We start from the raw sequence: 14,996 nt of genomic DNA on the forward strand, positions 1-14,996 counted from the left end.
TTTAATTAATCGTTTTTTGCATTTCTAATAATTGAGGGATTCAATTTCAATAATTGATTTCTTTCATAATTAATATAGCTAACGATTTAACCATAATAAATAATATTTTACGATTGTACTATTGTTCATGAATTGTCTATAGGCGATTCAAATAATTTTTTTTTTTTTTTTTTATTAAAATTATTTTTCCAGTAAATAAAATTCGAAAATTCTTGTATAGAAAAATTTAAATTTAATTTTTCATCGCAACAAAATCATGGCTGAATTTAATTATTTTGATTCTGCTTTTGCTTTTTATTCTCAGAGTTCATCTTCTTGAGAATTTTTCACAGCATTCATGGCAATTGATACAGTTGACACCATTGTGTTACTGAAGTCTTTTGAATAATCTGTAATCAAAAAGAGAATTTTTTTTTTTGTGAAAATAGTTTCTTTTTAGAAATTTTTTTTTTTTTGCTAATAAAATACGGTCATCGATCGATACGATATAAAATATGAAAAAAATTTTAATTACAAAAAAAGGAACAATATTTATAATATTTTCTATTTAGTTCCGATTTTTTGAATTTTTTTTTTTTTTTAATAAAATTTTGAAATAGAGATGAAAGCGTTTTTTTTTTAAAAAGGCAATTGAGATTTCTTATAAATCAGATTCCGATACGACGATCGTTTAATTAAGCGTATACCACAGGATTTCCTTATAAGCTCGCCAATAATTTCAGAATTGCTGGAAAGCGTTAGTCAACATCGAAAGACAGAGACAGATAAAATAGAAAAAAAAATTTATATACAAAATTGCACTTAAATTCTACGTTAATGAAGCCGATGGAAAAATCTAAAGTGTTAATTAGTTGGATGTCAGGTTTTTTTTTTTAGGGTTTTCTTCGTACTTAAGAGTCAATTAGTACCTAGTTCATTTGCCATGTTCTTATACATGCTACCCGCTCGTTCTGCGTTAGTGGAAAAATGTACTATTTTAACTTGGATCGGCTACTCCTGAAAAAATAGGATTTAAGAGTAACAGAATAGCTTCTATTTTGCTATTATTTGATTTCATTTTTTTCGTTTGCAAAATTCAAATTATTATTTTTTATTATTTATTATTATTTATTATTATTGATTATAATTTATTATTATTTTATTATTTATTATTATTTTTTATTATTTATTTATTTTGTAAAAAAAATTTTTTTAATATTTATTATTATTGATTATAATTTATTATTATTTTATTATTTATTATTATTTTTTATTATTTATTTATTTTGTAAAAAAAATTTTTTTAATATTTATTATTATTGATTATAATTTATTATTATTTTATTATTTATTATTATTATTTATCATTAATTTATTTTGTAAAAAAAATTTTAAATTGTAAATTGTATCAGGAAGTGAAATTCCGATTTGTTAAAAAAGAAGAAGGCAAACAATTTATTTTAAACGTTCGATGGGTAGTAAAGAGGAAAAAAAAAAAAAAGAAAGGAGACTAATGAAAGTTCCGAGGAAGATTGATTGTGTAGCCAAAGCTAGATCTTATAGAGAATTCTTTCCCCGTTCTTTAGAATAGAAGAGAAGCTTTTCTGTATTAAAAGCTATTTTCACAAGATTTTTTTGAATTTTATAATTTCGAAATTAATTTAAAATCCGTATTTTTCTCTGTGATTTTTTTTCCCGTAATTATCACAATAATTATTTTCTATAGAATTTTTTTTTCATAGAAATTGAATTTTCTAAATTTTGAAATTAATTTTCATTAATTTTGAAATTAATTTTCATTAATTTTAAAATTCGTATTTTTCTGTGATTTTTTTCCCCCGTAATTATCATAATAATTATTTAATTTTCTTCAGTTTGGTGAAATGAGGATTTTTTTGTTGAAGGAAAAAAAAATAATACCTATACAAGAATCTATCTACGATTCATGCCCAGTTTCCGGAAAATCTTTTTAAAAGAAAAAGAAAAACCAAAGAAAATACCCTTTCCACTTACAAAATAAAGTATTCTCGCTTCGTTTTATTTTTTTGTGATCAAAGTTTGGTGACCGTAACGAACTGATGGTTACCTTGGCCGTAGTTATTTTGCCCTGGAGCACTGCTTCCATGGGGTGAGAGGGTCGCTCTGATTCTCGAACAACTGATCACACCGGCGTAGGCCTGTCGATACTGCTTGTTCATTATTACGTAGATTATCGGATTTACACAGGAGGCAAAGTACAACAGCAAATAGCCCATCACGTGGAATCCTGTAAAATACATTTTCGATTTCAAAAAACGAAAAAAAAAATCTTTTTTGCAAAAAAAATAATAAGGAAAATTTAATTTATTATTAAAATAAAAATAAAAATTAAATAAATTAATTAAAATTAAAATTAAATAAATAAAATAATAAATTCTGTACTGTTGCATTTGTAAATGATTTGAAATTTTTTTTTTTGTAATACGAAAGAAATTAAATTTAATTATTCGAAGACTGAAAAAATTTCTATACAAATTTTTTTTTGGGGAAAAATTTTGACAATTTTTATTTTTTATTTTTAATTGATTTAATAATTAGTAGGTGAAAAAAAAATGATGTTCTTAAGATAATACTTACCGGGATATCTGACCTCTGCGTCAGCGACTTTTACGATCGTAATGGGAAGGTAACAAGCTACAAAGCTCAAGAAAATGGCTAGTACCATTTTTGTTATTCGCCACTCACTTCGCTTTTGTTTAATCTCTCGAGTGTCTCGTCCAACTGTGTGAGGTGACTTTACAGTCGGAGCTGCATGTTTTCTCATTCTCGCCTCAGAGCTGCAAGCAATTTTTTTTTATTTTTTAAATAAATAATTATTTTATTAAAAATTTTTTTAATATAAATTTTAATAAAAAATAAATAATTATTTTTTAAAAATTTTTTTATAAATTTTAATAAATAATAATAATTATAAATTGATTGAGGAGTATAAAAAATTTTATTTTATTTTGATTTAAAAAAAATATAAAAATAAAAATTTATAAAAAAGAATTTTTAAAAATACTAAAATATATATTTTACCTGTGAACAACCCAAAAAATTTTCGCGTAACATTTTACGATTACTATGCATGGTATGACAAATCCTGTGATGAAGAGGAAAGTTTTAGATGTGTATCCTCTTTCATCTCTGATAATTGAGCAAGTTTCGAGATTGGGGTCGTATGCAAATTTACCTAAAAAATATTATCGAAATTAATATATTTAAATTTTTTAAATGTTAATCATTTTTTTTTTCCAAATATTTTTGATTTATCATATTTTTCATTAATAATTAATTATTAATATTAAAATTAATATTAATATTAACTAATTATTAATAAAATTATTAATTATTATTATTACTAAAATTAGTAATTATTATTATTACTAAAATTATTTTAGTAAATTTTTGTTAATAATAAAAAAAGTTTTTTTTGATAATTTCTAATTAAAAAAAAATAAATAAATTTAGTACTACAGTTAACAAATTTAAATTGTAGAATTAAAAAATTTTAATTGAAAATAAAATTCTTACCCCAAGCTCCGACCAAAGTGGGGATTTGCATTCCATAAGAAAAAAGCCAACAGGACAATATCATCAAGGCTATCCAGTGTTTTTTGTACACTCTGTTGTATATATTGTGATGAGTAATCATGATATACCTGTTTGAATATATTCGAAAATTTTAAGGAATTTTTTTCTCAAAAAAAAAAACAAAATTTTAAAGGAAAAAAAATTTTTTTTTCTATTAAAATATATGGAAAAAAAATGGAAATAATTATATACCTATTGACAGTGATTGCTCCCACAAGAAGAAGACTGACACCAACATTTCCATAACGAAGAAATGGTACAAGAACGCAAAGGAATCTTATCTCAACCCAACTTGCGTCGATAAATCGAATTGAATCGAATGGCAGTACGAGAAGGCAGAAAATAAAATCTGCTACACATAAACTGAAAATAAAAATATAAATATAAATAATAATATAAAATAAAAAAAAATTATTTTTTAAAATTTATATTTTTATATATTTTTTAAAGGAATTTTTTTAATATAATACAATAAAGTGCAGTCAACCCTGGAAACCATCAGAGACTATAAATTTCGATTTTCTATTGCGAGAGAGAGAGAGAGAGAGAGAAAAAACAAAAAAGCTTTTTTAAAACCTGAAAATATATGAACCGAGAAAAAGAAAACTGGTATATACACTAATCCTAAAGTGTCTTTTGAAGCAAGTATTTTGCTATACACATATACACTGTCACTTGAACAAGAAGAAAATGATCATAAACTGGAAAAAAAAATTGAATTACATTTTTGGAAAAAAAAAAATTCGTACAATAAAATGAAAATTAAATTTTTTTTGACAAATAATTTTTCCGCGAAAAAAAAATTTCACAAGGGAATTTAAAAATAATTAGTAATTAATTAAGAATATAAATAATTAATTTAACATTAAAAAATTATTAAATTATTTAATAAATTAAAAAAAATAATCATAATAATAATAATAATAATAATAAAATAATTTATTTATTTGGAACATAATAATAAAACAATAATAAAAATAAATAAATAATTATAATAATAATATAATATATATAATAATATTAATATTATTATTATAATATTATTATAATATATATAATATAATATACTAATAATAATAATAATAATAATAATAATAATAATAAACTTAAAAAATAAAAGTTTAAATTTTTTTCTAAAATAAAATATGAAAAATTAATTATTATACAATTTACAAACATTATAATTATTCCAACGAGTGAAAAAATAAAAACAAATTATGTGACTATTTTTTTTTTTTTTTTTGGTACGATAAACACTTTAGATTCTAGAGGAAACTTAACTAGGCTAATTAAGATAATGAGCAAGTAATGGGAAAACGTGTATTGAATGTGTGTGACATTTGCTTTTACATGTGAATATACTAAAGAATTTATGATAAACTTTTAAGTAACATTATCGTAATTGTTTAATTTAATACGAATAAGATAAAAATTTTTTTTACATTATTACAAACGCATAACATTTAATTTTAATTACTTGCAATTAAATTATTTATTAATTATTATTATTATTATTATTATTTAATTAAATTATTTTTTATTTATTTAAATCATATAAACGGATATATTATACATCGTTAATTTGTTAGTAAATATTATTTTCTCTGCGGTTAAATTATTAAATAAAATAGATATATAATTAAAATAAAATATAAATTTGAAAATAAAAATTTGAAAATAAAAATTTTTTTTTAGATAAAAATCATTTTTGAACTAACCTTATGATAAATGCAGCTGCGACATTACGTACTTTGGGATATTTGCTGAGTGCTATGATAGTCAATAAATTTCCTAGTAAACCCACTAACATAATCAAAATTGAGGCTACAGCTGCAAAAGTTCGCAGAGGCTTTGAAAACCTGAAATAAAATAAACAATAATTTTTTTTTTTTTATTTAATATAAATCAATTATTATTTATTTATTATTTTATTTTCTTTTATAATTTTTTCCAAAAATTTTTTTTTTGATTTAATAAATAAATTTTTAATTACAAAATTAATTTTTTCAGCAATAAATTAAAATAAAAACTTATAAAAACAAAAAATTTTAATATAGTGTGAGATATTTTTACAAATTTATTGATATAATTTTAGGGTTCTTTTTATTTATTTTACTTTTTTTTATATTATTTTTTTTTTCAACGCACCTTGATATTTCACCTGGATTTAAACTTTCGGCAATTTGTGGTAGCCACGTTGCAGCTGTATCCATATTTATAAATGATTCCTCCATTTTAGCCTTTAAAATAAAAAAAAGTAATTTAATTAATTATTATTTAAATAATTATTTAATTAATAAATAATTAATAAATAATTAAATAAAACAATTAATTTACTAACGCAGAATATAATTTCATAAAAATAATAATACCAAAAAAAAAAACTAATTTAATATATATTTTTAATCAAGAAAATAATTTAAATTTATATAAAATAATAAAATAGTAAATCAATTTTTTAAATAAAATAAAAATTATATTTATATATTTATTAATTAAGCTTCAGCCTTTCGGCCCAGAAGTGGGCTTGGTTTAATACAAAATTAAAAATATAAAAATTATAAAAAAATAATAAAATAAATAAAAATAAAAAATAATAAAATAAAAAAAAAATTGTAATTAATTTTAACACCAAACTGAATTAAAATAAGTTGACAATAATTGAAAATAAATATTTATTTTTAATTTGCAATTGTCTCACAGATTCTAAAAAAAAAAAAATTTGAGATTTTTTCGATTCAATTATCTAAATGAAAAAAAAGAAAAACAATAGGCGCTTATACACACAAAGAAAGGATTGAATGATTAATGTAAAAGACACGTTTTGAGAGAAGAAGATGCGGGATGTAAGAGGATCTTTTAGGATAAAAAGTTTCCGAGAAGAATGACATTTCCGCTCATCCTGTCTGGTTTGACAATAGAAGAAAGAGAGAGAAAAAAAAAAAAGTGTCGTTTTCATGCCCTCATATGCCAAAGTATATCGAAGGCAGTGTATAGAGTGAATTATATATGGGGGTGTTGGATTTACTAAACTAGGGTTAAACAGTCAAGCGTTAACCTCGATTGAGCTTAATTAAGAAAAATTAACGAACACCCGGTGTACTCTGTTCCCCTTACAAAAAACAGCATAAAAACCTCCACATCATGGGAACAATTTCATTTCTATATTTTATATACAAAATGCCTTTTTAGAATCAAGCTCATTTTCACAATTTCATTCAATATATTATGTTATTAAAAATAGTCATTACGCAATTTTACTAATCCATAAAAAAACGAAATAAAAAATAAATAAAAAAATATTAATCGAAAAATTAATTAATTAACTATTTTATAACATTTAAACAATAATAATTAAGGTATTAATTATTAAATTTTTGTTATTAATAAATTAATAATTAATTAATTTTTTTATTCATAATTAATTTTTGTTACTAATAAATTAATAATTATAATTAATTTTTTTTTATTAATAAGTAATAATTAATTTTTGTTATTAATAATTAATTTTTGTTATTAATAAATTAATAATTAATTAATTAATTTTTTTATTAACAATTAATGTAGCAATTAATAGTTTCTTTAATAATTAATTTTTTTAATAATTATTAATTAATAAAAAAAATTAATAACTATTAATTATTACAATTGTATAGAACAATGATTTCCCGTGATTAAATATTTAAAAAAAAAAAAAAAAAGGGAAATAGTATTGCATAAAGAAACAATAAACAATGTTCGCCCCTGGCCCAAAGAAGAGATCTTTCACGGTTAGCAATTATATTTCTCGGTCAACGAGCAGTATTATACACACCGGTAATACATCCGTAAAATTATTACTATATATATATATATATATATATAAAACGAAAAGAATTCCTCGCTGTGTATGAGGACGTCATCGAATGATTTCCGACTTAATCATATGAATGGCAATGAATGAGTCAACTTGACTCACAGTGAAAGTATATCTGTATTATTATATCATTTGCTATCGACTTAAATGCCTCTTAACAATATAAGATTTTTGATACTTTTTATATGAGCCATTTCATTTACCTTTTATCTATTACAAGTATATATATTGTGCCTATTACAAATATACACTAAGGAAAATTTCACAAGAAGCTTTTGTTATACATATCCAAAGAACATATCATTTTTCACCTGTTAATTTGTTTTCAATATTTTTTAAATTTAATTTTTTTTTATTTTATAAATAATTTTGTTACTATTATTTTTATTATTATTTTATTTCTTTTTTTAATAAAAAAAATAATAATTATATAATTATTTTATTTCTTTTTTTTAATAAAAAAAAATTATTATTATTATTATTTTTATTAATAATAATAAATATTTATAATTTATAATAATTGTTACTATTTTCATTGTTATTAAATTATTATGTTTATTATTATTTATTATTATAATTATATAATATTTGTATTACTATTTTTTTTCTTGTTTTTATAATAATATGTAATAATAATAATAATTTTTTTTAATAATAATAATTATTACTATATTAAATTATTATATTTATTATTATAATTATATAATATTATTATTATAAATTAGACAGTAGATAAGATTTATTTCATTAATGCTACATAATTTTCATTATAAATTATATTATGTTTATTTATTTATAAACGGTTCTTCAAAAAAAAATAAAAAATTTGCTCTTTCGTACCAAAGTAATTAATATATAATTAATATATTATAATAAATATTATTGTTATTATTTAATTATTATTTTTTATTTCTTATTATTATTATTATTATTATTATATAAATTTTTTATATAATTCTAATAAAAAAAAAAAATTTTTAATAATTGTAAATTATTTTTTTTTATTATCTTTGGTTTTTATTATATAATAATGATAATTGTACGAAATTTCTGATTTTTATATTGTCAACCGTTTGGGGGGGCCTATGTGATTTATTAGGCATGCGTGTTTCAAGCAATAGATCTATATAAATGGTGTCAACTGCAGAAGTGGAAAAATGCAATTGACCTGCATTAACACCCAGAATAGTGAACATACAGGTCGCGTCTCCAATTGTTGTATGTGTAAATTATTCTGAAATAATTTCCTACTAATGTTTTTACACTCGCAGTTGAAAACCACAATTTTTTTTCATATATAATTTTCTATATTATTTAAAAAAAAAAAAAAAATACTTGAAAGAAAAATGGATTATTTGAAAAGAAATAAATAATAATTAATATAAATTAATAAAATAATAATAATAATAATAATAATAATATATAATAATATATAATATTTATAAAATTAATATAATAATTATTTAATAAATTATAATAAATTATAATTATTTTAAAATTAAATAATTAAATAATAATAATAATTATAGTAATAGTTAAATTATTATATAGCCTTTTTTTCGAAATTGAAAATTTTATTTTATAAAATTTTAATATTTTTTAAAAATATTTTTAATTTTTTAAAATAATTAATTGAATTTGCAATCTTTTAATAATATTTTTTTTCAATGAATTTAGCAACATTTTCTTTGATGTGAAACTATCATTACACAAGAGTATATCCATTTTCTGATTGATTGTCCTCCATATTTATTGGAAATTGATCCTCGCGGGGATTGCGAGATTTTTGCATATTTTAAATATATTTTCGCCGACCACACTACATCCTGTGTGTGAATATCGATTTTCAAAACGCACTTTAACTCTTTGTAATTTGAACAATGGTTTATTACTCCTACGCGGATATTCTGATAACTCAATATAATTGCGTGAACGCGAATATATGCGATATTACAAATAAAAAAAAAAAACATTAGAATACGATGAGAAAATTTTTTGATAAGAAATTTGTAAATATTTCTTTTTCTTTATTTACAACTACAATATTGAATAGTAAGAATTAATTTTACTATTTTTTTTTAATTATTAATTAATTTATTTGAAAAGAAATTAATTTATTTTCACTATTAATTAATTTTTTTTTTAATAAATAAATTTTTTTACTATTAATTAATTCCCTTTTAATAAATTATAATTAATTTCCTTTCAATAAATTATAACTAATTTTAATTAATTATAATTAATTTATTTATTAAAAGATAATTTTTTCCTATTAATTAATTTCTTTTCAATAAATTATAATAAAATTTTACTATTATTACTTAATAATAGTAAAAATTAATTATAATTTATTGAAAGGAAATTAATTAATAGGAAAAAATTATCTTTTAATAAATAAATTAATTTTTATACTATTATTTAATTTCTTTTTAATAAATTATAATTAATTTTTTTACTATTTATTTCCATTCAAATAAATTCTTTTCAATAAATATATATATATATACAAATTTTTCTCAATTATTTTTACAAAAGGAGTAATAAATAAATTAATTTTCAAAAAAAAAAATAAATAAATAATTCCAAAAGATAATAATCAAGAATGAAAAAAAAATTCTTTTTTATTTACTTAACGAAATAACTTGACCCAACTTTTGGAACCGATCCTTCAGATTAGTTTATATATTGTATTTATAAAAATGTAGATTTAGAAAAAAAAAATAATTTAATTCTACGAAAGTTTATGGTAATGTAAGGAAAATATAAATTCGAATTTTTTTTCGGGAACTTATTATTTCTTCGAGCGAACCACAATAGATTTTGTTGCACCGACTCTATATAGACAATCTAATCTTTTTTTTTTTTTCTCTCTGAATATTTGTTGAATGAATATATATATACAAACGAGAACGCACCTGGAGGGAAACTTTTTTTAAAAGTGTAGAAATCGAGATTCATTATTGTGTGGTTAGTAATAGAGAGAGAAAGAGAGAGAGAGAGAGAAAGAACACGTGCAAAAGCAACTAAGGAGAAGCTTGAACTCACGTGTTCTCACGAATCAAAGGAGAAAAATAGTTTAAAGTCATACATGGTCATGTTTGTTTTTCCAAGCCGCGCACACGGTAGTCACGATTATTGAATTTTAAATTACAAACTCTTGAAAAAATTCTCTTAAAAAAATAAAAAATAAATCATTTTTCAAACGCGAAGCGTGAATAATTCTTTTTTTTTTTATTTATTTATTATATATATATTTAATTGCCCCACGAAACCATTAATTGTTCTAGTTTTCATTTTAAGTCCAAAATTTTTTTATTTATAAATCGCTAAATTTATATTAATTTTATAAATTATATTTTTATAATTTTTTATATTAAATTTTACAACTATAATAATTAAATTATCAACTATTATAATAAGAAAAAATAATATAATGATAATTAAAATAAGATTAATTATTAATTAATAAAAAAAAAATAATAATAATAATTAATTTTTAATAAATTAATTTATTATTAATTATTAATATAATAATAATATAATAATAATAATAATTAATTTTAATAATTAAAATTAATTATTAATTAATTTTTCATAATTAATTTATTTTTAATTATTAATATAATAATAATAATAATAATATAATAACAATATTTATAATATTAATAGCAAATATTTCTTTATGAAGTTCCTCAAATCAGAAAGAAAAACAAAAATGATTTTTTTTTTTTGAAACATGAAAAAAAATACGTGTGAATATAATAATGTTAAATAAGATAAAGAAATATTTAAAAATATTTAATGAATAATTCTTGGAAAAATTCTCTTTAAATGATACATACAATTAAAATTCAAGGCTTCTTTAGAATGAGTAAAAATCGCGTTTGATTAAATAAAAGTCAGTGAATAATTTCTATTTTATTTATATAAATTTTTTTTTATATATTATATTTATATTTTTATATTGAATATTTAATTATTATTATTATTATTTATTTAATTATTTTTATATTAATATTTTTTTACTTTATCTAAACGAATTATATTTATTTTTTATTATTAAATTATTTATTTTATTTAATATGATTAAAAAAAAAAAAATTATTAATTTTTAAAAAAGATTCGAGAAAAAAAAATTAATCATTAGGATTTATTATTTAATATTTCTTATATAATGAACATGTGTGCTCTGCATTGGTCGTTTACCGAAATTATTTTTTTTTTTTTTCCTTTTTTGTATAAATGTGCTGCACTCTTTGTAGGAGATGTTTGATCCTAGATCGATTTCAGGACCACATGGTTCTTCTTCTCTTTCTATGTACCCCACGGATAGAATTTCGACGTTAAATCAACCAAAAATAGAACTGTCTTTTTAAATCCAATTGTCGAATTTTTTATGAATTCTATTTTTTATTTCAAAATTCGATTATATATTTTAATTATTCACTTCACACATTTCTCTTTTTCTTTTTTTTTTCTCACAAGTATCGCTTCACAGAATTTTAAACTGCACATGACACATTGTAATTATCCTTTCCTCTCTTGTATAAAAAGAGATCCGGATGATATTGACTCACACACAGAAATTAAAACTAAACCTGTTTTTTTTTTTTTTTATAAAAACATATTCACTTTTTTTCAAAAAAAATTTATAAAACTTTAAAAAACTTTTTAATTAATATAAAATTTTTAAATCATATTTTTTAATGTATATGAAATATTAAATTAGAAAATTTTTTATTTGTATACAAAATTTGTAATTAGAAATTTTTTTATGCATATAAAAGTTTTAATTAGAAAAATTCGATATTTATAAAATTTAATTTTTTTTTTATTTATTTTAGTTAATATAAAAATATATTTTATATATTTTTTTTTATATTTTAGTTAATATAAAAAATTTAATTTTTTTTTTTAAATATTTGCACTTATTTTCACTAGGAGAAAAAAAAATATTTAATGTTTATAAAAATTAGTTGTCATTTCGAAAATACTTTGGGCCGTTCGTTGCAAGTGACACTATAAGACTGCTTAGCAAAGCAGAACTGTCAAATCGCTCTCCGTTCAGAGTATAATGTTACTGAATAGTGAAGGGGGTGGGGGGGGATCTATGCGATGACAAATTTACACATAATACATGTTTGTGTACCAAGAAGCACTGTGGGTTGTATTCAGGTGTATTCACATGGGAAATTTAGCATTGTATCACCATATACAATAGGGTCCATTTTGGACCAAACAAAAATATATAGGATTTACAATTTTCTTTTCTTCATTTTTTCTCGAATTCTTAAAATTTTGCCTAAAAATTCTCATTAAAAATTTATTTTTTATATTTTATACCATTTGTATAGTTTTTTTTTAAATTTCAAAAAAAAAAATTTCCTTTCCATAATTTGTAATTTTTAAATTACTTCTTTCCAAAAATTTATTTCTTTTATTATTTTTTGCATTGTTTTATTTATTTATTTTTCTTTTATTATTATTAATATTATTATTATTATTTTTATTATTCAATAAATAAATAAATAATAATAATTATTATTATTTATTTATTTTTTATTTATTGTAATTTATTTTATTTTATTTTTAATATTTTTATTTTTTTTTTATTTTTAATTGAAGACACAAAAATTATTTATCTAAATTAGCTAAATATTTCTCTAAATTAGGGAAAATTATAATTAATTCAATAAATGTAAATTTTTGTCTTAAATTTTTTTCTTAGTTTTTAAAATGAATTAATAATTAATTTTATTTTTATAATTATAAAATTGTTTAATGTAAATCTTTTAAATTATTTATAGCGATAAATAAGAATTTTTTTTTTTTTTTATAATACGTGACTCAAACTGAATCATTGGTATTTAAAATCGTTTAGAATAGTATTTGAAAATGAATCACGTCTCAGCAGGTGAAATTTTTCCTTTATGCAGGTATATGTATAGTAATTTACAAAGAGAGTTTTTATACAAAAAAAAAAAATGGCCATGAAATTTCTGTTAAATTACAAAGAAAAATTTTCCTAATTTGGTAATTATGATACACATAATTTTATAGATAATTATAACTTACAGTGAAAAAAAATTTATTTGATTTAAATAAACAATTACATTGACTATTGTCAAATAATATAAATATTTTTATTAAATGATTTATTAATTAATTATAAATATAGTAATAATTAATTATTTAATTGGTAATTATTTCCCATTGGTATAATATTTATAATTATTTTTATTAAATAATTAATTAATTATATATAATTAAAATTGTAATTATTAATTATTTAATTGGTAATTATTTCAATTAATATAATATAATGGTAATTATATTTATTATTATGGTAATTAATTATTATTTAATTTGGTAATTATTTCAATTAGTGTAATATTTATATAATTATTTTTATTAAATAATTTATTAATCATTATTAATTTATTAATTATTAATAATTTATTAATAATTTATTAATAATTTATTTATCATTTATTAATTATTATGAGCCAAAAGTTCTGAACGTTCAAATGAACGAAATATTTTTTTCAATCTATAAATTATTAAAAATTATTATGTCAATGTAAAAAACAGTGAATTAAACAATTATTAAATTATTAATTTCTTTTTAGATATATTTGAAATAATATTTTGTAATAAAATTCGTACTTAAAGAAGTTGCAAAAAAAATTTTGTTCATTTGAACGTTCAAAACTTTTGGCTCATAATTAATTAAATTATATTTATTGGTAATTATTAATTATTTAATTAGTAATTATTTCAATTAATGTAATAATTATAATTATTTTTATTAAATAATTTATTAATTAATTAAATTATATTTATTGGTAATTTATTAATTATTTAATTGATAATTATTTCAAGTGGTATATATTTGTTCCGCAAATATACAAAAATTATTGGTTCAAATATACAGTTTATTTAATTCAAATAAACTGTATATTTGGTTCAAGTAAATATTTATTTGCGATGTCAAGTATCAATTTTTTTTTTTTTTGTACAATTTATGATTTATTTTCTAAATAATTTATTCTATAAAAATTTGGTTGATTTAACAAAAAATTTTATCCCAATAACTAAATATTTTTCTGAATTTTCGGAAAAAAAAATAAAATTTTTTCTCAGTTTCTATTTAAAGGGTTATTGTTGTTGTTTTTTCATCTTTTTTCGATTAATCGATATTTATTTTCAATACTTTTATCTAATATTTGATGATATAAATCCTTTTTTTTGAGATTTTTTTTTCTTGTATTTCTTATCTTGTGTGGGTGTGAATTCAACCCAATAGGACATGAGAGGATTATATATACATATATAACATGGAGTTCGCGGATGCATTTATGATGGCTCGACGGGACAATAAATTTTTTTTTTTTTTTTTATATATATCACGGCATGATTATTTTCTAAAAGAAAAACTAGTTCAAGCTTCGGTGATTTTTAACCTTAATGAATAATTCTCCCCTATGTATATGCGTCCCAGTAACAAAATCTAATTATTTTTAAAAAGGATGTAGGGACAGCTTTC

General features: G+C 19.3%; 1 protein-coding gene across 4 annotated transcripts; it reads right to left on the minus strand.

Annotated features, from left to right (window-relative positions):
* Positions 1-121: 121 nt before the first annotated feature.
* On the minus strand, positions 122-12,492 carry LOC127289478 (G-protein coupled receptor moody). Of its 4 annotated transcripts, XR_007844202.1 has the most exons (10): positions 11,657-12,492; positions 5,743-5,834; positions 5,313-5,453; positions 3,787-3,957; positions 3,535-3,662; positions 3,040-3,193; positions 2,596-2,795; positions 2,066-2,245; positions 909-996; positions 323-389 (listed from the first exon to the last, which is right to left on the minus strand). XR_007844202.1 is itself a non-coding variant. In XM_051317473.1 (9 exons), exons 2-9 carry the CDS (start codon positions 5,826-5,828, stop codon positions 301-303), a joined length of 1,149 nt encoding a protein of 382 aa, XP_051173430.1. In that variant the 5' UTR covers positions 5,829-5,834; positions 11,657-12,492; the 3' UTR covers positions 122-300. The 4 variants fall into 4 exon arrangements, 3 of the variants coding, with proteins under 3 accessions (XP_051173430.1, XP_051173490.1, XP_051173555.1); XM_051317473.1 differs by lacking the exon at positions 909-996 and having other exon boundaries at positions 122-389; XM_051317533.1 differs by lacking the exon at positions 909-996 and having other exon boundaries at positions 1,993-2,245.
* Positions 12,493-14,996: the final 2,504 nt, after the last annotated feature.

The sequence above is a fragment of the Leptopilina boulardi genome, unplaced genomic scaffold (assembly GCF_019393585.1).
Source record: "Leptopilina boulardi isolate dan_hultmark-lab unplaced genomic scaffold, ZJU_Lbou_2.1 LbouV2_1, whole genome shotgun sequence".
In the NCBI taxonomy this organism is placed as follows: Eukaryota; Metazoa; Arthropoda; class Insecta; order Hymenoptera; family Figitidae; genus Leptopilina; species Leptopilina boulardi.